At 35.9% G+C, this 24584-nt stretch overlaps 11 protein-coding genes across 11 annotated transcripts; 5 read left to right on the top strand and 6 right to left on the bottom strand.

The window, feature by feature from the left end:
* Positions 1-508: 508 nt before the first annotated feature.
* On the top strand, positions 509-1882 carry CUE2 (Cue2p; the record flags this gene model as incomplete). The annotated part of the gene is made up of 1 exon (XM_071053342.1): positions 509-1882. The coding sequence occupies one exon, from the start codon at positions 509-511 to the stop codon at positions 1880-1882; it is 1374 nt and encodes a 457-aa protein (XP_070910750.1).
* Positions 1883-2224: 342 nt separating this feature from the next.
* On the top strand, positions 2225-3820 carry MIF2 (Mif2p; the record flags this gene model as incomplete). Its single annotated transcript, XM_071053341.1, has 1 exon — positions 2225-3820. One exon carries the CDS (start codon positions 2225-2227, stop codon positions 3818-3820), a length of 1596 nt encoding a protein of 531 aa, XP_070910749.1.
* A 292-nt stretch (positions 3821-4112) lies between these two features.
* On the bottom strand, positions 4113-6611 carry RNJ42_03176 (STE20 family serine/threonine-protein kinase; the record flags this gene model as incomplete). Its single annotated transcript, XM_071053340.1, has 1 exon — positions 4113-6611. The coding sequence occupies one exon, from the start codon at positions 6609-6611 to the stop codon at positions 4113-4115; it is 2499 nt and encodes an 832-aa protein (XP_070910748.1).
* A 1036-nt stretch (positions 6612-7647) lies between these two features.
* On the bottom strand, positions 7648-12108 carry UFD4 (putative ubiquitin-protein ligase UFD4; the record flags this gene model as incomplete). The annotated part of the gene is made up of 1 exon (XM_071053339.1): positions 7648-12108. One exon carries the CDS (start codon positions 12106-12108, stop codon positions 7648-7650), a length of 4461 nt encoding a protein of 1486 aa, XP_070910747.1.
* Positions 12109-12967: 859 nt separating this feature from the next.
* On the top strand, positions 12968-13684 carry MRT4 (ribosome assembly factor MRT4; the record flags this gene model as incomplete). Its single annotated transcript, XM_071053338.1, has 1 exon — positions 12968-13684. One exon carries the CDS (start codon positions 12968-12970, stop codon positions 13682-13684), a length of 717 nt encoding a protein of 238 aa, XP_070910746.1.
* Positions 13685-14172: 488 nt separating this feature from the next.
* On the bottom strand, positions 14173-15375 carry LAC1 (sphingosine N-acyltransferase LAC1; the record flags this gene model as incomplete). The annotated part of the gene is made up of 1 exon (XM_071053337.1): positions 14173-15375. The coding sequence occupies one exon, from the start codon at positions 15373-15375 to the stop codon at positions 14173-14175; it is 1203 nt and encodes a 400-aa protein (XP_070910745.1).
* Positions 15376-16439: 1064 nt separating this feature from the next.
* On the bottom strand, positions 16440-16727 carry SFT1 (Sft1p; the record flags this gene model as incomplete). The annotated part of the gene is made up of 1 exon (XM_071053336.1): positions 16440-16727. The coding sequence occupies one exon, from the start codon at positions 16725-16727 to the stop codon at positions 16440-16442; it is 288 nt and encodes a 95-aa protein (XP_070910744.1).
* A 1566-nt stretch (positions 16728-18293) lies between these two features.
* On the top strand, positions 18294-18710 carry RPL14A (60S ribosomal protein eL14; the record flags this gene model as incomplete). The annotated part of the gene is made up of 1 exon (XM_071053335.1): positions 18294-18710. The coding sequence occupies one exon, from the start codon at positions 18294-18296 to the stop codon at positions 18708-18710; it is 417 nt and encodes a 138-aa protein (XP_070910743.1).
* A 571-nt stretch (positions 18711-19281) lies between these two features.
* On the bottom strand, positions 19282-21108 carry BYE1 (Bye1p; the record flags this gene model as incomplete). The annotated part of the gene is made up of 1 exon (XM_071053334.1): positions 19282-21108. One exon carries the CDS (start codon positions 21106-21108, stop codon positions 19282-19284), a length of 1827 nt encoding a protein of 608 aa, XP_070910742.1.
* Positions 21109-22232: 1124 nt separating this feature from the next.
* RNJ42_03169 (phosphatase PAP2 family protein) lies at positions 22233-23573 on the top strand (the record flags this gene model as incomplete). The annotated part of the gene is made up of 1 exon (XM_071053333.1): positions 22233-23573. The coding sequence occupies one exon, from the start codon at positions 22233-22235 to the stop codon at positions 23571-23573; it is 1341 nt and encodes a 446-aa protein (XP_070910741.1).
* Positions 23574-24062: 489 nt separating this feature from the next.
* MRP17 (mitochondrial 37S ribosomal protein bS6m) lies at positions 24063-24419 on the bottom strand (the record flags this gene model as incomplete). The annotated part of the gene is made up of 1 exon (XM_071053332.1): positions 24063-24419. One exon carries the CDS (start codon positions 24417-24419, stop codon positions 24063-24065), a length of 357 nt encoding a protein of 118 aa, XP_070910740.1.
* Positions 24420-24584: the final 165 nt, after the last annotated feature.

Raw genomic sequence — 24584 nt, 5'->3', positions numbered from 1 at the left:
ACAATATTAAGACGCTCATAACTCCCATATCAACGTATAATATTTGATCAAACGTTGTTTTCAAATACACGGATAAAGAATAGTACCAATAAAACGTTTAAGTTGGGATTGTAAATATTAAGAATCGGGCGTTGTGTGGACAAAAGCTGAAGGCTATAAGTTTTTTGTTGTTCAAAGGCTTTATTAATTTCAGAACGATATGGTAATAAATGATTTATCGTTGTTGTTTTTTTTATAGCTTCATGCATTATAATCTCGTAAGAAATATAAGAAAGTAGTTAATATATAGCTTTAAAGGTCTAAATTTTACTGTTAATCAATATAGGTAATATGCTTAATTAAGTTGTAGTGAAGTGTAAATCGAATGCGGCTTATTATAGCTTAAAATTGAGAAAAATTGAAAAAAGTCTCTCTCAAAAGAAATTATTGCGATGAGCTATTCAATTTTAATGAATTTTAGAATTTTGATCCTTTTTTGATAATGGATAAGAACAACTTATAAATAGTAATGGTCGATGACGCTGCTCTGGTGATCCTGGCGGACATGTTCCCAGAGGAATGTGTGGATGTATTAAGCAGAGCCCTAATAGATACAAATAATGATGTCAGCCTTGCATGTTCCATGCTGCTCAGCAGTAAGGACGTAGAGTCCACTGATGACCCAGAAATAGGGACTAACGATGTTTTACAAGACTTGTTTGAGCTGTTTCCTCAGATATCACGGGATGAGATAGAAAGGTTATATTTACAACAGAAAGAACAAAAAGGTGAACAGTTCGATGCTAATGATGTCGTATTAGATCTTTTGAGTTATGAAGCTATAAAACATAGTTTGGAAGAGGATAAATCCACTCTGAATGGATCAGATCGGTCCTCAGGTTCGTCTCAATGGGATAAAACTAAAGAAAACGTTGATATAATAATGAGGTTCACAAATGTAACTCGAGAGGATGCAAACAAGTACTACATAGGCAACCTCTTCAGCGCACCACTGGCTATTATTACTATCATTAAAGATTCTGATTTTAAAAGACCAGTAGAACCCAAGGTAAATTCCGGAATACAGACGAATAAACAGCAACCAAGAAGAGTTGGTGGTAGAGTACAAGGGCACCATGGTTTAGCACATATCAAGAAAAGACCAGAACTGCAAAAGGAAAATACATTCGAGCATCTGTCTCTTGAAGAAGATAGAGTTGCTGATACTAACGATTTGGAGGATACTTTAACCGCTGAGGAGGAAATATTGATCGACTCAACTATAGAGAATAACACGATGCTCAATGCCATGAATCCAGAGTTTATTAAGAAAGCAAATAACTACTACGGCGATAAGAGAAAACTAGCAAGGCTGATACAATATCTCAGTGAAGTTAAAGCTGCCAAATTAACCTTTATTGCCAAGCTTGATAAACCAGTAATAAATATCCAGGAAAAGTTTCAACTTAGAACAACGAGTAGGTCAAGCTCTAACGGTTCCAATAAAAGCCAAACACCGACAACTGTTCTTAGACCTCATATGATTCAAGGCAAAGAGAATTTCAAGAAGGCAGAAGAGATGATATCGCAATTCTTCGTCTCCTATAAACTCGATTTCCACGGATTCTTCCCACAGGAAGCTCGCAAAATAACAGACATATGCCTAACTAAATGGTGGAGAGAGGAACTACAAGAAAGAGAATTAAATAAGGGCAAGATGACCATCTCGAAAACTACATTCATGCATCCTGTGAACCTCATCACCGGGAGAGGTATTCACAGCAGTGGTGGTTACTCTAAAGTCCGGGCCACTATATTGAACTACCTCCAAGAAAATAAGTACGTATTTGACGAATATCCATCCTATTTCATTGTCACTGGACGTAAAATGGCTACAGCATAAACATCACATTTCAATGCTCAAATATTGATATGTATTGTTTAGCTTAAGCTAATAAATAGCATTTACTATACTATTATGTTTACTTTGTTCACGTGACGTAAACACGAATTTTGCGCAATTCGCTAAATTTTTGAAGAAATTCGCGATTTTGTACGCAATAACAACGAAACTATAAAATCAGTGATGATTTAATATTCTTAGCTAATGTACCATCTCTGTTTTGAAGTGTTGGCCAGTAAGTTCATAGTCTTCTAGGCTATAACTAGAAGTATATTCTGTTGATACCAGGAATTACAAGGGAGTTAGGACGGTTAAAGAAAGAAAAGGCTATTTATATAGGTGATGGATTACATGAACCTTGGGCTTCGGTCTAGAAAGACGGGGCTTGATGTGAAGAAGAATATTCAGAAAGATGAATATAGTATGGAAAATATTGATGAGTTCTTCAAAGACGAAGATACTAGCTTTTTAACTCGTAGAAAGAGCAGGAAATCATCTCTCATGCCGGAAACAGTAATCGAAGATAGGATTCTTCCGAGCCCATTGACCAAGCGTAACCGTGATAGTTTCCGTGTACCAAATTCAGGTAATATAATACAACCTGTATTGAATAGACAGGATAGTTATCAACAGGATTATCAAGCGCCAGTCGAAGTTGGATATGAAGAGGATGAACTGCCAGCGACACCTGTAAAAATAACAAATGATATTGATGAGGAAGAGTTGGCGAAGTTGCCCAAACCAAGATATCGTAGCAACTATGATATGGGTGATGATAAAGGGGACATTGGGGAGATAGAGCTTACACCTGATAGAGATGGGAGAGGTACATATAACGATGTTCCTGACCTGATTGATGACGATGGAGATACGAGCAGAGCCAATACAACACTTAATACATCAGATAATGCACTCTTAGAAGATGAATTAGAAGATGGTTTTATGTTAGAATCGGAAGAAGATGATGATTACTTGGAAAGTGCATCTAACGGTAGCACCAGCGACAATGATGATGATGATATTGATGATAATGTAAACGAAACGGTCCTGAATCACATTGATTCACCTCTATCGAGCAATGATGATGAATATTTAGCTAACGAGTCCAGTGAAAATATATACAACCGTATTAACGAGGAACAAGAACTGCGAAATCCCAAAGAAACTATTTCGAAACCCTATGAAATTGTGGAAGGTGTAAGAAGATCCAAAAGAGTCAAGATCCCTCCACTTGAATATTGGAGAAACGAAAAAGTTCAATATAAAAGAAGGCCTCATGAACCTGTGTTGGATATTGATAAGATTATCACCTATAATCACAGCGCGTCAGAAGATGAGGAAGATGATGAAAATGGATTAGAGAGAAGTTATAAGCGCCAGAAAAAAACCCCTGTGGTACGAACGAGGCCTTACAATTATATACCGAATGGTAAACCAAGAGGTCGTCCGAAGAAACCCAGAAATCAAAATCCAAACTTCCAAATCCTAAAAGATATAGAGGAAGGTGAAAACCCTGAAGGTGAATGGCTTAAGCACGGTATGCTGGAGGCTACTGTCAAGGATGCATTTGATATGCCCCAATCAGAACTGATAGCGATTGCTCCTAACATATCGCAGCTGAATCAGAAAAGAGCAACAGATGAGGAAAATTTCCAGCTTGATGTATTGTTTGATAATCATAAAAAGCACTTTGCAAGCGGGATGCTCAAGTTACCTGTTAATGGTGTTAAAAAGGCTAGTGATGTTAATCAAGCTTACGTAACATTTTATGTTATTCAAGGAGTGGTAGAAGTATCACTTGGAGGGAAAAAATTCATCAGCACAGAGGGATCTAGTTTTCAGATACCCGCTTATAATGAATATGCATTTAAAAATAGAGGTATGAATGACGTAAAAATGTTCTTCGTACAAGTAATCATTCCTGAAGAAGATATTTAAGATTAATGATTCGTATCTATAAGGTTTACAACATTTCTTCATATTCGTAAAACTTAAACTTAAAAATTTATATAATAATCAGCTTTTTAAGGATTATCAATATATTACAGCTTTCTCACTGTCATGGTGTGTAATATAATTAAATACAATATAACATCAGAGTTTTCTTATTGGTACAAATAATGACATTACACAAAAAAAAAAAAAAAAAAAAAAAAAAAAAAAAAAAATAGAAAACAAAACGTAAGAATACATAGTATTTTCAACTATATGAGAGCAAAATCGTAAGTCATTAGAAGTCGTCATTAAAATTTCCATCATCTTCTGATTCTGAATCCGGTTCAGCTGTCTTTTCAACTGCTTTTTTCATTCTAGAAAATTTAACTAATGGAGCCAGACTCGAGGTATCTTCCGCTATTTCTGTTATAAAATAATCAGTTAGCAAGGTATCCGCATCTGCTCTTTCGTCAACATCCACAGTTAAGCACATATCGATAAATGCTTGGAATTCAGGACTTATCTTTTCAGGCTCTTTAATTTCAGGGCGACCATTGGTTGCTATTAGATATAGAGCCCTCAAAGGAGTTTCATTTAAATATGGCGGTTCGCCTTCTATCATTTCAATAATCATAATTCCAAGAGACCAGATATCTACCTTAGGTCCATATTCCTTTCTAGATACAATCTCAGGAGCCATCCAGTATGGTGTCCCAACCATTGTAGTTCTTTTTATATTTGATTCATTAATTTGTGCGCAGAATCCAAAATCTGTTAGTTTAATATCACCATTCATCGATAATAGTATATTATCAGATTTGATATCCCTATGTAAAACACCTTTTGAGTGCAGGAACTGTAAACCACCTAAAACTTCCCTACAGACAGCACCAATCTGACCTTCTGTTAAAACACAGTAAGTTACGACATCAGTAAGGCATCCACCTTCCATATATTCCATCACAACCCACAGTTCTAGATTTTGCATGTAAGAATCTATATAATTGACAATATTTTTATGTTTACTTCCACGCATGACTAAAATTTCGTTGATAATCAGTTCTTTCTTTGGCTGTTTGTCTAAGTCCATCTGCTTAATAGCTACAGCTTCACTAGCATCTAATTTTGAATGTGAAAGGTAAACGCCACCAGAAGCACCTTGACCAATCTTAGTGAACGACTCATATTTTGTGCTTGGGTCACCAGGTGTGCATATTTCTGACAGCTTCTCAAGAACAAGTTGTTTCCGTCTTTCTTTCTCTTTTCTCTTTGAACTGTCTGAACGCTTGATAATACTATTTTTTGAAGTTTTAGAACCCTGCCTCAGTATATTTCTTTCAGGAATAACAAGGGAATTATTAATATCCTGATGATCAGAAGTGTTGGTAGCCTCTTTTGGTAGAGCTGGCAGAGGTTGGTCCTTCATTTCGTTAAGAGATTTATTCCTAAAGACATCAGCCTTAGATATTTTAGGTGTGGAAGGGGAAACCGGTGTGTAAGGAGGTGCTGTTGAAGGTGGCTTTGGTGCCGGTCTACTAGGTATATACTTTCCATCTGGAGGCAGTGGTGCATTCCTCTTTGGTGTAAATGGGTCGTTAGTCGAATTCCTAGTTGTCTTTGGTGTTTTAGGAGTTAAAGACTCCAGTTTATCATCGGTACCGTAGACGCTACTAGATTGACTGAAATCTGTTGTGTTAAAAGATCTATGTTTATCTTTTATCGAAAAAGTCTCAAGGACTTTACCGCCAGGACTTGTTTCAGAGACATCCTGATAAAATTGGACAACATCTATTATCGCTTCCATATTATTTTCTTGCTCTTTTTTAGAGATACCGTTAGAGACTAACAATTTTTGCCAACTCTCTGGGAGTCCTACGAATTCTCCAGTCTCGTTGTCAAATCCAACGTGGTGTACATGTTTAGGGTTATAAGGGCTCGAAATGCTTTTAACAGAAGAGTTACTCCTTTTATGTGATTTTATATTATTACTACTTCCTCTAACGGACTGTACCAATGAGGCAAACATCCCTTTCATCCCATTCATTCCATTAGATTTCTTCGGAGAGTTGTTAAGATTAGTCACGGGTACTAATTTTGGCCGTGGGCTAAGAGTGCTATGTTGTGACATAAGCGCACCGCTTATTTTATTTGGTGAGAATGATAATGAAGAAATCCGGGTAGTTCTTCCTATACTATTACTTTTCGAAACATCGTTAGGTTCTGGTGTTTGCTTCTTAGCAAGTATCCTCTCTCTTTCAGCATCCCTATACATCTCAGTTTTGCTCTGACGTTTCTGTTCTAAGAAACTATCTCGCCTAGAATAAAATGAGTTCATAGATGAGCTTCGGCTTCGATAATTCTGGGATGGTAATTGCCCAGAGGTAAGATACTTTCTATTCGTTACCAGACCATTATCAGCTGCTAGGTTCAAATCATTGGATATCGAGGGAAGGCTGTCCTTGCTCTCGTCATCCTGATAGCGTGAACTTGACCCATCTAAGGCACTCAATGTCTTAGATATTATATCAGCACCTGTCTCATCATTCAAGGGATAAAATACCCGGCTGTTCGGCTTCTTAGGATCCATAGACCTATACTCACTGAAATCTTCCGTTGAATCTGAGTTGTTATATGAATACGATGACATGTTGTTCTCAGAAGACTCGCTCAAAAGAGAAACGCCTCGAACAGTAATATTAGTTTCACTTAAAAGCAGGTCTCTACCTGCAAGCTTGTCTATAGCCTCTTCAAAATCAAATCGGAAGCTATGAACAACTTCCCGCCCACTATACATGTCAAAGAGAGAGATGACCTTTATGGCTATTTTTAATTTATTTTTTTTTGTCTTTCCTTGCCCGTTATATAGGATTTTTCTTGTTCTTTTCTTTTTTTTTTTGTTCTTTAATGCTTATCAGCTATTAAAATAGCTATATAGAACCCTCGTCTCAAATAATATTACTATTTCTATCGAGATTATCAATCTACCGAGTGTAATGTCCTATCTCTCTCTCTCTCTCTCTCTCTCTCTCTCTCTTTTAGAACAAACACAAAGCTCTCCCAGGCAAGATATAAATGGGTATAACTCTCTTTTTAAAAACTTCTTCTTCTTTAGAAGGGATTATATAACTTATATTCTTTTAAATACTTTATCTCCTCTCTGATCTAGTTTCTATACCTTTTTGATTTATGGAAAAGAATGATTAATACTTTTCAACTAGGAATGAGGTGGGGAAGGGGAGGAGAAGAGAGGGCAGATGTTAAAACCCAGGATCCTTTAATTACTTTAACAAAATGGGTAAAGGGAATGCATTATAAATTGGTACAAAATAAAAGATTATTAGAAAACTAGGACTTCAAATGAGGTGGCTTCTAATGGGTAAATCACAAATTGCCCAAAAAATGGAAAAAGATTGGGCGCCTGATGACGTGTCTTGGTTTTTTTTGTGCGCTTGATTCTGTGATTTCGTGTTAAGGTGATAAAGACAAATATTTAAACTGAAATTGATAAACTCAATGAAAAGAGAGGAATTTTTAAATTAGCTAATTCTTGTTGGCAAATGATAAAGCAGACATCTAATTGATTCAGATATTTTTAGCATTCAGGTATTCGTAGCTTCAGTTCTAAATAGATAATGGTTAAAAAAGAAAAGCAAACGGAAAGAATTAACTATGTTGGGTTATATAAGTAGGGAAAAAAAAAAAGGGACAACTGGTAACATATTGAGAATTATTTATAATAAATAGGTATATGAAAATTAGGAACGATGAAGAAAAATAAAAAATAAAAAAAAGAAAAAACCTAAGAGCTCTTTTTTTTTCTTTTTGAAATCCTAGGACAATAAGAAAGAGCCAGCACCTTCTTGCATTGCTTGCATTATTTTCTTTACCATTATCTCTTTGCTGGAGTATTTAGGTAGCTTTAGGTAATTTGCACAGGTCATAACACTTGGAAGGTAATCATCTGGGTGTAGACCGTCTTCGGCATGTTTTAGGACCACGGTAAATTTAGGTTTGAGGGCTTTGAATCCACCAAGTGGAAGTTTTGGTGATCCAGTTAAAAACTGTAGGAATACACGTTTCTCTTGTTCGTCGAATTCGGTCATTATTGATATTAGGTCCTTCACAGGTGAGGAATCCATTGTGTAGCCGTGATCTGCTATTAAATAGCTGTAGAGCGTTTGTGGAGACCAATCCTCTTGTACACGTCCGAACAAATCACAAAGTTCCCCTGGCTGGAACAAAAGTAAGTTTCTGTATGGAAATACTCTGCTGAATCCTTCGATGAATTTTTCTAGCTGTTCTGTTACTCCGGAACCTAAAAACATGTCCAGTACTAAAGAGATGTATTTCTCAACTGATGTAGCATCATCCAAAAATTTATTCTTACCACCATCTATCAACTCCAGATTATATCCCGGTAGTGTATAAGAAACGGATAGCTGTTCAATCATACTTTTATTTTCTCGGTTATCATAGATGTACTTCAAGGACTTTGCTAATTGGTTGTCTATCTCCTCTAGCATGGATAACAGGTTATAGACGTGTACTGGTTCTGTTGAGAGTGCATCGTTATACACCTTGCGAACAAGATTGTGCAATAACGTGAAGAAGATAGAATTGAAGCGGAAATCTAAAATTCTATTATCATATAGTGAGCGAGCGACTAAAACACCTAATTGTTTAAATAGATCCAGTATTTTTGCCTTCTCTGAATCCTGGTAAACCATAGGCGCAGGATACAATAGAGTTGTAACATAATTGTCAATCTCGTCTATCTCGTTAGTATTCGTTACCTTTTCTGCCACAGAAGTTGAGTGCCACATTTTCAATGACTTCTTTGCAAATTCTTTTGACATAGTTGCATAAAACTCGAGAGTAGGACCCAAACCAGTCCCTACTTCTTCGATGTATGCGTATTCCATTACGGCTGAGTCGCCGCCAAACTTATCCAGAACTTTTAGCCCGGTTGGAAACAAATCTTTTCTGGAAATTCTTAATTTGTGTCTTGGTACTCTACCATGATGTTGCAAAGTTTCATGAGCAGAAATTGCTTTATTGCCGTCAATCCTTGATTTCCAAAGTTGTATTAGTCTATTCATACTGAAAGACATGATATGTAGAGCAAATATCCTTGTCTCTAAGGGAAACAAAAATGGGTATTCTGTCGTTAACAGCGAGGCCCATTCCGGAAGCCTTACACTGATAACAACTAGTGCCTCATCTAACTGCCTAGATAGCTTAGAGCTCAATTTGGTATTTATAAAGAGCTCCCTCTTAATAGAACACTTGCTTAGGAATCTTAAAATTGAAAGAATATGAAGAGCAGATTGGTTATCTTGAATCAAGTCTGATTTTTCAGAAGATTTATCCTGACATAACTGTCCTGAGTTCCGTGTTTCTTCTATTTCTTCGATCTGTTCACTGTTTTTCGATAATTTGATATGGATTACTTGCGGCTGTGTCCAGATTTCTTTCATTGGCTTTTTTTTCTTTTGGTAAATATTGAAGATAGCTCCTATTATAGTTTCTTTCATATCAATTTCTGTATCCTCGTAAGAAAACTTGTAATTCTCGAGTTTGAATAGCTCCTTCGTTGAGGATTCATTTATTCCCTCAGTGGCTGGGGTAGACTGACCAAATCTAGGAAACATATTATCGATAAACTGAATCTTCATCAATCTTTGTTTCATAAAGTCTTTTAAATTGGTAAAAGTTGCGATAGAATGAATTTGGATTTGAGTTTTCTTGAGATTTTCTGGTATGACAATTTCATCGTTATCCTCATCAATAATTAAATCCAGTCTAATTAGTTTAGTTAAGGATTGTATGCCGCCTTCATTTCCGTATAAACCACAATCTATAATTGGAAAGCTCTCTACTCTATTAAGGGTATTTTGTAATAGTTCTACCAATTTAACGGCATCATCAGCAAAAACTTTCTCAAATGACTGCTTTAATACACTCTCTGCTGTAATAGTCCTCGATAGAAAATCAGCTATTTCTTTCGCTAAACCGGTAGAAATTAGTTCAAATCCTGATATTTCACTGTTATTTCCAAAAATAACATCATGCAGTGATTCCCATATACTCCAACTTTCTTCGGGTGTCATACTGTCAGTATCACTTTCTTGTAGTTGTGATATAATGGTATTGAGTTCGTTGTCTTCCTTAACAGTCAGTTCTTGGATTGTGCCACAGTAATTTTGGATGTTAACTAAAGCTATCTTAATATATTCTTGCAGTAAGCTATTAGTTTGTTCTTTGATTATTGTGAAATGTATTGGATAGGGTTTGACAAAATCAGGCACTGTATCATCCAAAGAATCACTCATATTCTCAGAATCACTATCTTCACCATCAATAACATCTTCAGCAGAAAATATTAGTTCCTTGTCAGCAATATCTTCCATGGTTAGAGGTAAGTTTTTGGTTATTGAATCAATCATCATTACTATACCTTCTTTCCTAAAAGAATCACTTATAGAGTTGCTAAACCTATTCTTCAAAGTATTAAAAATTGAGAATGTAGCTGCATAAAGTACAGTATTATCTTTATTTGACTGATCAGTAGTAGATTCATCCTTGTCGGATAGAATATCATCACCTTCAAAATGTGAAATAACTACCGCTAGTAGCGGAATTATATGCTTTTTGACAACAAAGAGACTTTGCTCAGTGACATGCGAAACTATTCTTGCTAAGCAAATTAGGATATAAAGTCTCATTTGGTAGTCTGTGGTGTTACTGTACAATTCTACTAGAACAGGGGTAACGCCAACAAACACCTTCGCAAAATCTGTGGAATTGGTGTTTGCAATCTCGGTTTTATCAAAACCTCGTTGAATGGAGAGAATTTGATTATCTTCGTAAGGTAGCAGTACTGTGATGAATTTTGTAATACCTAGTAGCAGTCTTTTTGGTACAAACATCAAGGTTTCGTTCAAAGCAGAACTAGGATTTTTTCCATGATTTTGTAAACAATTTACTATTTCTCCGATAGGATCGTCTCTTGAAAGGAAGTGCGATAACAAATTATCGCTATACATAACCAAGCAGGCTAAAATGTCTACAGCCATTAATTTATCTTCTAGGTCTGTATCTACATTTGCTAGTATCTGCAGTACTCTATCAAATAATTTGGGAGAAAATAATGAATCAAGCTCGGAAGTGTTCTTTATTCCTTGGCAAATTCCAGTGAATGCACCCAGTGTTCTACTTATGATGTTAGAATCAGTAGTGTTGGTAAATATTTCAGCCATAGAAGGGAAAACCTCTAGAATATAATCGTAATCGTATTGTTTTACTCGAGTACAAGCATTGGTGACGATATGCATGGCTTTTCTTTGGGCGTGTACTGTGAAGAAATCAAAAAATTGCAGGTATACATTGAGTTTGCCATTACGTAATATGTCAACATTGTGGATTCTTGAGATATATTCTAGGGTCTCTAAAACCTGTTCAGCCAAATCAATAAAATCTATTTCCATGATTTTCTCCTGTAAAATTGGAATAATATCAGCATCCACAGCATTTGATATACTTTCCACGTTCACCTCAAACAAATTGTATATGCATCTGCATGCCTGCAACTGTAACTCTAATTCTGGTGCCAGAACTGGATTCTTTAGAATATCAATAACTGCAGTTAAAAGTCTATCTATGGGGATTATTTTATCAAGTAGAAACTGGTTGGTCATTAGTAGGTTTTCAGAAACTTCCCTCAAACTCTCCATGGCAATATAGGTGTCGTCACTAGCATTGGCTATATTATCTACCAATTTATTCATCCTTGTGTTACGAACACCAGATCCGCCTTCTCTAGCCATTCTGTTGCTGAACATACTGATAAAATCGTTAAATGACCCTGGAGGTGGTGTATTACTGCCGTTATCATTACTATTACCATTAACATTACCATTAACACCGCGAAAATGGTGACGACTTTGAGCTTGTGCCAGACTACCCAATAGATCTTGTAAGTTTATTGCCCCTGGATTGGGCGCCACACGCATACTACCAACACCAGTACCTAGTGGAAACATATCCATATGATTAGCGAAGTGATCTTCCTCATCCTCATCCTCATCTTCAGCCTCATCTTCATCTGCATCATCGTTATCTCTCACCTCATCATCGCCAATATTAGCAATTACATCGTCTTCATCATCATCATAATACCCATCGTCATCACTATTACTTTCTTCTCCATCGGGATAAACGTACTGTACTTCCTCCTCCATATGATCCGAGTTATCCATATCGTAATCCGTGTTGCTATAATCAGACTCCATTTGTTAATAATGTTATATCCTGTTAATTCCTCAATTCCAAGTTACACTATTCTAATTTATAAGAAAAGAGTTTTAGAATAACTACGTCAAAAATATTTAGAATAGCCTATGATAAATGCGTGTGAATAAAGAAATGGAGGTGTCTCACACCACACTCCCACTTTAGGTTTTCTTAAATATAGAAAGAAAATACAGAGAGAGCTCTGGGATGGGTTTTCGGACAACGGATATCGCCACAATAACGTAAGATTATAGTGATTTTATTAAAAGCAAGAAAAGAAGAAAGAAAAGAAAAAAGGCAATGATGTATTATATACAACCTAGACGAGACTTGATTTAGATACCCTTTCGTAGTTCCTTTATTTTACCGGGTTGGGACACAACGACTAGCCCCAAATCTACTCTACTTTTCATAGTTAAAATTAAAATAAATTAAAAAAAAAAAAAAGGGTTACAAGAAAGACTAGTAATCTTATAATGATATACCCTTGGCATGCTTACTGAAAAGAATTTGAAGTAGTACCTAATATATAATATGTAATAACCTCTTATAAACCTGAAAGACGATTTTTAAAAGGGGGACCTTATCAGTACCATTATACTGATAAGCGGGAATAGATCATGTGACTGAACCCGATCATGTGATCTATGTACGTCATGTGATCTACGTACGCTATGCCTGAAAAAATTTTCTAGAGCTCATCTAAATTTTTTTTTTTTATTTTTGCGATGAGCTCTATGCCGATGCATATATGTTTAATGCGATGAGCATATATTAAGTATTTATTTTATTTTACTTTACTTATATGCTGGCTTAGATCAAAGTAAAAGACCTATTATAAAAACACTATAACGAAAAATGCCTAGATCAAAACGTTCTAAGTTGGTGACATTGGCCCAAACGGATAAGAAGGGTAGAGAAAACAAGGAAAGAATCTTTGATGAGGTGCGGGAAGCTCTTGATACCCATCGTTATCTATTCGTGTTACAATTGGATGATGTGAGGACACCAGTTCTTCAGGAGATCAGAGAGGCATGGACCGGTTCTAAATTGTTGATGGGTAAGCGTAAGGTCTTGGAGAAGGCCCTAGGTAACACAAGAGAGTCTGAGTACAAAGAGAACTTGAGTAAAATTGTCAAGTACTGTTCAGGTGTCATTGGTCTTTTATTCACAGATGAATCTTTGGAGACTGTTAAGGAATACTTTGAAGCATACTCGAGACTGGATTACTCTAGACCTAACTCTAGAGCACCAATTACCTTTGAAGTGCCTGCTGGTATTGTGTATTCTCGTGGTGGTCAAATTCCAACTGAGGAAGATGTTCCAATGGTTCACTCTTTAGAGCCAACCATGAGAAACAAGTTTGAGATGCCAACTAAGATTAAGGCTGGTAAGATCACACTTGATGAACCATATCTAGTCTGTACGGAGGGTCAAAAGATTGATGTTCGTCAAGCTTTGATTCTAAAACAATTCGGTGTCGCTTTGGCTCAATTCAAGGTTAAGATCAATGCTTACTACGACAATGAAACCTCCACAGTTGAAGAGCTAAAGATTAACGCTGAAGAAAACTGATTAAAAGCTCTCCATCTTAATAGAAAATTCATAGAAAAAAAAATGTTGAACAATAGAATCAAAATGAGGGCAAGACCAACTTTATATAAAAGCTCGATTGCATTGTTTCATTTCTTCTAAATTATTTTAGATCATTATGTATATTAATTAATATTTAAGAAAACAGAAAATTTAAGGGCATGCCATTTTTAAATTAATGGTTTTGAAGGCATATTTTTGTTTTCATTGTATATCGGGATAAAATAATACCTTTTTGTTATTTGTTTTTGATACATGTATAAAAAAAAATTACCTAAATTCTATATTTGAAATTATCTATAAAGAGGGAAAAAATGTTTCAAATGAATTTAAATATTCATTGACTCTTTTTTTTTCTTCTATTGTTGACGAATATTATTTGTTTGGCCGGATTCTTTACTTTAGAATTGTCTTTCAGAGAAGCAGTAACACTAATTATGATACTATATTATCATGGTGCAATAATCATTCTAGTTTTCTTTCTTGCTGTCATCACTGTTGGAATCTGAATCTTCGTCATCACTTCTGACATCCTCTGTAATACCTTGCCATACAATTCTGTATAGAATTTTCAGAATTAGGAACAACCAATATAGGTTAACGGTATGGAGAGCAGAGATCAGAGTGAATACGATAGGCAACGAAATCCAGCACTTGTATTGTTGTGTTGCGAAATTTAAAAGGAAAGGACCTTCAGTTCTGAATTGGGTAAGCACAGACCACAAAATCTTACCATTTATGTAGTGACGCATATAGATCCACACAAACACAAAAGAACCAAAGGTAACTTCAGTTAGCGGAGAATCGATATAGTTCAAAGTTTTAGACAGAGACAAAAAGAAATCAGACACATCCATTGTAATATAAACTGCCAACCCCATCTTCGTAAAGTGGAAGACATACGATGACCAAATCAAAAGTAAAGTAACAACATGATGGAAACATAGTTCCTTATGATCTTTTCTTGGCTTTTCCAGTTGTAGAACCAAAACGAATGCTTGTTGAGTCCAGAATGAAGCCTGTATCAAATAAAATGTTTTAAACAAGGCTGGAATAGTAATATCTGGGTATGTGTTATACATTGTATCCGTACGGAAATACCACAAATCCGAATGGTACATAACATAGAAACCAAATGGACTGGAAAATCCATAATAAAAAATAGAAAACATCTGTTCCATCATTCTTTTGACCTTATGCTTGGATTTTATGTTCAACCACTCAGTTATTCTTCTAATAACTACATCCATCAAGAATTCACGTAGAAATGTGAAGAAGATCATGTGGTAGGAAATGAACGCCAAGTCTTTGATACCTTTACCATAGTATCCTGGATTATCCGGTTGTTGGTATGATATAGCCACGAACATACGCAAGAAGTTATGAATAGAATCAATCCCTATTGACGCAAAGTAAGCGGTGTATGTTGCAATCATAATACCCAACGGTACGAACCAGGTATGATGGTAATTGTAATCTCTTGCTTTTAGATATATCTTAGTAATAGAGTTCATATCATTCTGTGTAGTTAGCCTTTCGTGGCGTTGTTTGGCGGCAACTTTAGAAGATCTCGATTCATGCATAGTTCCCAAACCAGGAACAGTGTCTCCAAGGTCTATTTTACCAACAGAGGAAGCACGTCTAGGTCTTTGTCTAACTTCAACCTTAAGCATTAGAAATGAAAATGAAAACTTATTTGGCTAGTTTTTTTTTTTTATCTACTAGTAATATCAATTTTATAGTTATGTTGTAGATGAGTATTAATACAACAATAATATTGTTGCTGTATACTAAGCACAATTGATAGTAGTTTTGTTAAACTCGATAAAAATTTTATATAACTTAAATATATATGGTAATTTAAAATAAAAAAAAATAAAAATCAGACAATAGAGCAATTTTTTTTTTTTTGTTGTTGTTTATCCTATTCTCCTTGCTGTCTCTCCTGGTCCATTATATTATACTATTGTTTTCAAGATAGTACAGTAGAGATAGTATAGACAATTTCTTAAGTATTAGATGAAAAAAAGAAAGAAAGAAATAACGCCAAAAATAAAAACAAAAAGAAAAAAACTTTTTCATGTCCTTCCAATTTCAAATTTATAATATTTTCCTCCTGCCTCATCTGGTTCCCATTGTTATCCAAAAACTGAAAGTTTACTAGGACATTTTCTTCGAGATCCCACGGAACAACTTTCCCATTGTTCCCCATTCCCATTGTTCCTCGAGAGATCGGAAAAAATTGGCGTTTCTGCGAGGTTTCTCTGCCCCTCCAATATTTTTTCCATTGAAAATATTTGAATGCTGGTAAAACAATGATAAAATTAAACCAGTATTTGACCGAAGATGCACCAGTTGTTCCGGTTCATTATACAGTTTTGCGAATTTCTTTCTTTTTTTTTTGGAACTAATAATAAAGTAGGGTTTTTTTTTCCTATGGCCATTTCATCCTTTTAGTATTATGATGCTAGCACAGAGGCAGATCATTTGCCCTCGATTTCTATAAATGGTCATAAACATCGTGTACCATAAAGGGAGAATAAGGGGTTTTGTCTAGTTTGTTTTTCTATCATATTTGCTGTATGTAACACTCTATACAAGATTTATAAAAAATTTATCATACATGATTGAGGATGCGGGTTAGTAGGGGGTTGGGGTGTGAAGGAATAATTGCTGGATAGGGGGGGCATAATGATGTTAAAAGTATTAATAAACAATAATATGCTTTCCATGTATTTTAAAAAACCTTGTACAAAGTGTATACAATGAAGAATATAGCCAATGCGATGAATACCATTCTCCAAACACCGGAACCCATGGACATCGAACGTGTTAGTCTGGAAGAACTATTCTTCAGATCATTGTATAAACTAGAAAAAGTTTCTGAAATATTATCTATTACTGAGCTATCTAGTTGTGCTTGGTTTCCAATATCTTGATTGATGTTGCGAAATGTGGATAACTTGTTCGCCAGCGATTCAAGTTTCCTATCGTTATCCCCTTCAACTTGTGAATATCTCGACATTATTGATGTAAAATTACTATTCCAAGCTTGTTAAATAGGCAATAAAGTGATATTGATCGTATATATTCTTGTTATACACTAAACCCTTACTTCATCAGTTATTTTCTTTACTTATATTTGTTTTATCTATGTTAAGATTTTGATGCTATCCGGAGAACACTCGCCAACCAAAAACAATAGAAAAGTAAAAAAGACGTGTCAGTCTCTTCTAAGCGAATGTTACTTTCGTCCAAAGAAATAACGTGATCTACGACTAATTCTTTTTATCTATTTTTATTTATACAGTAGATTCTACAACAGGTATCTTTGTTTTATTTTTAAAGAGATTCAGAATAAAAAGTTGTTCGCATGTTACTAAATAGCCCTAAGTGTTGGAACTAGGCATGTTCCGGACTACCAGTTCTCAATCGCAAATTATATCATCATTAAAATACTTCGCAAGGAAAAAACAAAGATACAAGTAAAAACTAAAAAAAAAAATTTTGACCATAGGAGAGTAAAAAAAGGATCTTAGTATATCACAAGCTGTTTTCTTCTGAAAACCTACATGGATATAGCTATAAGTCCCTTGGATTCCTGATCTCATGGCTACATCAGCTTTGAATTTCTGTACAATACATGTTATAGGTAATAAAACGATAAACCCATGAATCTCTTGCCTCTTATATAGTTTACTAGAACATAGCTGTAAAATCTAAATGAAATAAAAATATCAAAAAGTCCTCTTCACAGTTAATTAACATCAGAATTTGGTTTTACGTCAAGGCTACAACACATCTTCTGAATAGGGATAGAAAAATATTCAATATTATATTTTGTGACTGTTTTCACATCCGTACATTTCAATCGAGTAACCCCTCCTTCATTTTTCTGACCTGCTATTTTTTCAACCTTACACCCAGTAAATTGGTTTTCACAAAAAAAATGAACTAAGAGCGACTCCTTCCCTGCGCGTTGTAAGATTGTTTGTTTGTTTTGCTTTTCGTGCTGGAGTCTTCCTGCAGCAGAGAGTCCACTACGTTTTCTTATCTCTCAACTAGTTGGACAGGGCCGCGATAGAATCCAGGAAGACGTAAGCATTGCTTGCAAGATAGGTTAGGTTCGGAGGACATAGGTTCGGCAGGGGGGACTCCAAAACCCCCCAACTAGGAAGACCTGCCCCTCCTAACTCTCCTTCTAACCCCCATGAAAGTAGCAACTAGGGTGGTCCTGCCAGACTGGAACTGGACGTTGTGGTGCCGGTGGGGCCAATGTTAGACGGGAGGAAGTTCATGGGAGAGACGGACTCGTGTCGCGGTATGCAGTACTGTGTTGTTCTCTGAGGACGACCGCAGAGCGGCCACCTTTTCGAACTTTTCCTTCGACTTCCAAAATTTTTCATCCTCGGTATGGTTTGGTTTGCACCAGTTTACTCTGTACACACTTGTCATGACATGCTAATGGAAAGTTTAGAGAGAAATAGCTATTATATGTTGAAGTTGGTATTTAACTAACAAGTTAGTTATTTGCACTGTAGCCTTTAAATCGAAGGAATAGTTAAGCACAGCAACAATATAAACGAGCGAGATGTCTTCCAATTCTACTGTCAAGAACTCTAACTGGAGATTAGTCGAGGTTGGTCGTGTAGTTTTGATCAAGAAGGGTCAATCTGCCGGTAAGTTGGCCGCCATCGTTGAAATCATTGACCAAAAGAAGGTTTTGATCGACGGTCCAGAAACTGGTGTCCCAAGACAAGCTTTCAACTTGGGTCACGTCGTCCTAACTCCATTCACCTTCGCTTTGCCAAGAGGTGCTAGAACTTCCATTGTTGCTAAGAAGTGGGCTGCCGCTCAAGTCACTGACAAGTGGGCTGCTTCTTCTTGGGCTAAGAAGATCGCTCAACGTGAGAGACGTTTGGCTTTGTCCGACTTCGAAAGATTCCAAGTTATGGTTTTGAAGAAGCAAAAGAGATACACTGTCAAGAAGGCTATTGCTAAGGCTTAAACTTTAGGAAGAGGATAAATTACATATCAATAAGCATTTCCTAAAAATTAAAGTTCGAAACGATACAACCAGACCACAAAACACCTTCTAATATTTTGTATTCTATTCAATAATTTTTAAAATCAAACAAAAATATCATTATTACAAACTACATGCTTTTTTTCATTTTATTCAGAACTCATTATCTTTCCAAATGTTTTTTTTCTAATAAGTTGATCCATTGACACCTTCATCGCAATTGTTTAAAGGGAAGTGACCAGTCAGACATCGGAAATGTTTGCTAGTAAAGGAATGGTAACTGAAAATTTCATGGACGTGGTAAATAAAAATTATGAAGCTGCGGAAAAGAAATTAGTTACCATAGTCAAAGCCCCTTAATTGAAAACTATTGAAAAATATGTTGGTGACATGTATAGACTAAAAGAAAAGAAACGATGGATAAAGATGGGTTCTTCATTTTTATAAGGTTACATATATTGTTATATAGTTTTATGTTGCACAAAAATATGAACTAGACTTGTTATTTAACAAGTTAAGTGAAGCTTTCGTGCGAACAATCATTAAGGTTACATTATAGTAGCTCTGGTTTGACTACTATTAATAGATACAGGTATTTTTCGTCATCTTTGAATCGTGAGAAATCGATATTTAGTTCCGGGACATCGTCGTCTTTGTTTAAGATATCGATGCAAGGCGGTATCTTTTCAGTCGAAGTAGTTAAATAAACGTTCTTTTCATAAATTCTTTTAGTTTGTAAACCTAAAACGCGATCCAGATCGTTCATAAATTCAACTAATTGATTGTATTTATCAGATTGTGACGATGGAGGCAATATCTTATAAAGGAGTATGGCACGAGTGGTTTTGATCTCATTGATATAATCAGTTGCAATCTTTGAGTGCAATCTACCCTCATATACAAAATTTCCGTCACCTACAGCGTTAAGAGAAGTTTTCTTACACTTGGTTTCATCAAGAAATGTAGAACCCAGGAACTGAAGAGAGCCAACAACCTTCATATCGACTTCTGAATAATCAAACTTGAATTTGACATTGAGTATATCCCCATTACTATCGATGTCGTTAGTGGCTGCTGATATACTGCTTTCAGAATTGGTTTCTTCTTTAAGCTCAAGTGAATTTTCTTTGCTTGACGATCCGTTAGGGTCCTCATCATTTGTTTTCTGAAAAGTTTTATTTGAGAAATCGTATTGAGTATGATGCTCATCGATGGAGTTTGATTCGTCTTCATTCGGATTAATCTGGTTTGGAATGATAAGGCTATCTATTTTCTGGGAATCTATCTTCTGCTTAAAACTCTGCAAATCAGGATTAGCTAACTCAGTAGCAGACATAGCTACTAAGTCTTCGAGTGGCAAGGTACTGTTAATTACACCTTTCTTCAGTTCCAAGTTTTTGCTGTCCTTCAAATTACTGAATAAAACCCGGACTTTCTCAGAATAAATAGGTACTAGTGTCTTGTAGTTGCTATTCCTCTTACAGTGCTCAAAAAGACAATCCTCTAATTTTGTTGAGAATGATTCCGCGATGTCATCGAAAGTGGTGTTTTCCGGCAGAGTGTAAACGTTCTGCTTTATAGTATCTGGGATAATATAGTTTTTGAATAAGTTACAGACCATGTTTCTTGCATTATTTCTGATTTTGAGGTACGGATCAACAGGTTTCGGAGGTGGAGTTACTTCCTGCTTCTTTAAATCTTTCTTTTTCGGTTTCTTGGCTGTGGTTGTTGTAGCGGTTGGTGTACTAGTCTTCCGTTTCTTTATACCCTTGGGCTTCACAGACTTATCGTCATCAACGATAAAATCATCATCTAAGACATTACCAGTATCTTCAGGTATTATAAACTCTTCATCGTTATCATCGTCCAGGGGTTCGTTCGTTTGTTCTTCTGTTTCTGCTTCTGCTTCTTCTTCTTCTTTTAATCTAAGTTCTTGTTCCCTTTTGATCTGTTCACGAAACGCCTTTCGTTCCTCTCTCACTTGTGCCTTATATTTGCACCTATCACATATATACTTGCCATTGCCATCCAGTAGTAGTTTGGTCAACTCATCTATATTCTGAGATTTCGCCAGCTTCTTAGGCACCTGGATTTCGTAATGCTGTAGCATACAATTGATATGTTGCCACGTATCACACTCATCACACTGTATCATCTCACCATATGGATCCGTCTCTTCATCATAATTGCTATCCGTAGTCTTGCAAACAGAACAATGCACAACCTCCTTCACAACCTCTTTCTTATGCCTCTTGCCCTTTTCTTTCTCCTCAGCCTTCTCAAGACTCCGCTGATACTCTTCTTCCTCTTGTTTCCTGAGCTCCTCCAAATAATTATTCCTACCCTTCGTAGCCCTACTAGACTTCCTCTGCATAGACATTTTTATTTCTCTCTCTCTCTCTCTATCTATCTTTCTCTAATCTTCAACAATTGCAGTATCATATAAATATTTACTATTGAATTGATTTGCTCATTTATGATTATGGTTTACATTTTCTTAATAGGTTTATTGAGAAAGGGAATTATCTTATATTACGTAAATCATGTGATGATGAAGTAACTATTTTTTTGCATGTGTCACATGTTCAGGGTTTACCTCTTTTAGGATAAGGAAAGTTATTTTTTAAGGGGTTCCCACAACATGCTATATTGCCACAATATGCTATATTGCTACAATATGCTATAGTTCTATATAGAAAAAACTCCTTGATTTTGTTTCTTTTTTGGGTTCCGTATTCTATTTTCTCATCCCCTTCCCCCCTTCCCAAACTTTTCCCGGTTCACCGTTTACCGATTACCGTTACCGTTACTGTTACTGTTCTTCCCGCCCTTCCCCCCACGGAACCGTTTAAGCCCTCTTTTATTTTTCTTCTTCTACGTCTTCTTCTACGTCTTCTTCTTCTACGTCTTCTTCGTCTACGTCTTCTGTCATCGAGCATCTTGCCCCTCACTTCATTCCCAAACTCCTATACTATCCCCCCCCACTACCACGGGCTTTTAATAGAAATCCCATATCTCTCCATTAAAAATATCGTAGTCCCTCTTCTTCTTCTTCTTCTTCTTCTTCTTTATTTTTTTTAATAATAACTCATCGCGGATCTTCATCTTCTTCCTATTCTTCCCCCTACCTTTCTCTGTCACTCTCTCTCTCTTCTTCTCTCTCTCTTAAAAAAGAAAAGTATTCCTCTCCCATTGTTCTCCTGCTCTACGTATCTTTCTGTACTCAGCCTTTTATTTGGGACATCTACAATAAAAAAGAAAGAAAAAAAACAAAAACAAAAACAAAAACAAACCCATCCCGAAGTTAGGCCCTTGTTGAAAGAAAAAAATTTTGTTCGAGAGAGAAATTTTTAATAAACAAAACAATTAAAGGGTTTTTAATGAAAATGTTATAAATGTTTAACTTATAAAATCATTAGCTTTTTTTTACAAATACAAAGCCAAAATAAACAATACAAAATAAAGAATACAACGAAATTATTAACAAGAATAACATATAACTAAATGTCACGACTGGTTTCTATTAGGAACTGGTTTTTAAAGGACCAACCTGCCAATACGAGTGCTACGGATTTAGAGTATAGTTTTAATCCTATGGTCAATGTTCGGTATCTGAAATCTCAATATAGGTTCTATAGAGCTAATCCTCAACAGCTTAATTACAAAGAGGTGTGTCATTATACATTCATGGGTTCTGTGTGGTTATTCGTGCTGGTGATGAACCCAGCCCATCTCGCTCTCAAACTGCTTTTTTATTCTTTCTTAGTGCTATTATTCTTAACTCCAATTACATCGCAATTTTTCTTCAACGCTCTGCCAATCCTGACTTGGTTAGCCCTATATTTTACCTCCTCTTATTTGAAGGCGGACATCAGACCTCCGATCACCGTGAAAACACTGCCGGCTATAGAAACAGTGTTATACGGTGATAACCTAAGTGATATCCTGGCCACCACTACTCATCCAGTGCTGGACATTTTCGCTTGGATCCCGTACGGTGTGTTCCATTTCGGCGCTCCTTTCGTCGTGGCAGCAATTTTGTTCCTATTTGGTCCTCCAACTATCTTACAGGGCTATGCCTTCGCTTTCGGCTACATGAACCTGTTAGGTGTCATGATTCAGATACTGTTCCCTGCAGCACCACCTTGGTACAAGATCTTATACGGGCTAGACAAGGCTAACTATACCATGAAGGGGTCCCCTGGTGGTCTGGGAAGGATAGATAAGTTGTTACACATTGACGTCTACACTAAGGGGTTTACTAACTCCTCAGTCATCTTTGGTGCTTTCCCATCCTTGCACTCTGGTTGCGCTACAATGGAAGCACTCTTCTTCTCGTACTGCTTCCCATTCCTAAGACCATTGTTTATCTTCTATGTTTGCTGGTTGTGGTGGTCCACTATGTACTTGACTCACCATTACTTTGTGGACTTGATGGCAGGCTCTGTCTTGTCATATGTCATTTTCCAGTATACCAAATACTACCACTTACCGGTAGTGAATACTTCTTACTTGACTAGATGGGCCTACCCAAGTGTTTCCAAGTACGATTTTAAAACATCTGATCCACTGGCTGCTGACAACGAGATGTTTATCGAGAACATTCCACTAAGAACATACGAAGAAGAAATGAGTGTCAGCTCAAGAAGTAACAGCAATGCAATCAGTGACTACGAAATGGATATGGACCAAGTACATGCAGTAGGTAGCAACATATCCACACCAACCTCAATTTTTGATAGATCGGAATCTCTTTCAAGATCATCGGCTACTTCAAATACATCTCTGGGCAATTTATCAAATCCTGATTTATCTGAACCACCTGTATCCCGGAAACAAGTCTAATCTTGAAAAGAAATTTTTTTACCTTAATATTTTAATATTTTTCTTTCTTACTTAGTTGTCAATTTTTAATTGTTAATTCAAATGAACTTTATGAAATAATTTCAACATCCCAGTTTTAAAAAAAAAAAAACTATACTTACAAAGAAATACATAAATCCTTATGCATATTACAACCTTTTTTTCTTATGATGTTTTAACTTTTTACTTCTCTTTTACTTCTTTATCTTCAATAAAAAATAATACCTAGACCGAACATTAATACCCGCTATTATTCGGTATTTATTTTTGATTTTTAAAAATTTAATAGTCGTTTTGATCTTCTCAAAATATTTTCCTACTTTTTTTTATCGTTGAATGTAATAGTTATGTTAGGATAATTATTTACTATTTAGTATTCTAATTTTTAATATTATTATTGATGATTGTATGTGCTTTTATTATGTACAAGTGTGTAATTTGATAAAAAAAAAAAAATGAAGTTATTTATTTTCATAGACCTTGACTCTTCTCTAGAGAACTCAATGCAGTTAGTTCTTTATCCATATTAACCTTGATAATAGAAGACCTTATCACACGAGGATCCTTCTTCAACGTCCGAAGAATCTGTGACTGCACAGGAATAGAAGAATCAAACAACATCATGAACTGATACCCTTGAAAATGACGCTCTTGGTCCTTAGTAACAACTCTAGGCAACATAGACTTCCCCATCGGCATGATCTTCCGTACCACCCCACGATTCTCTATAATCATCCTGCCTATCGTAGTAGCCAATTCCTTGGCCTCTTGTTGCATGTTATGCTTCGGTTGCAGGATCCGCACCATGGCCACCAATTCATAAAGCATTATTGTAATTGTTATTTGTTAGTGATGTTATTCTGTGAAGTAGCTCAACTCTTTTTTTATTACTATTATTGTATGTTTAATGATATAGCTGTGTTTCCCCTTCCCAAAGACAGCACTACTTTTTTTTTTAACATAACATCTAAAAGCCCAAAAACCAAAAAACAA

This window comes from Nakaseomyces bracarensis (assembly GCF_045282275.1).
Source record: "Nakaseomyces bracarensis strain CBM3 chromosome Unknown Scaff11_0, whole genome shotgun sequence".
In the NCBI taxonomy this organism is placed as follows: domain Eukaryota; kingdom Fungi; phylum Ascomycota; class Saccharomycetes; order Saccharomycetales; family Saccharomycetaceae; genus Nakaseomyces; species Nakaseomyces bracarensis.
The sequence above is the reverse complement of the archived record's forward strand: the minus strand, read 5'-3'. Positions and strand labels throughout refer to the sequence as shown.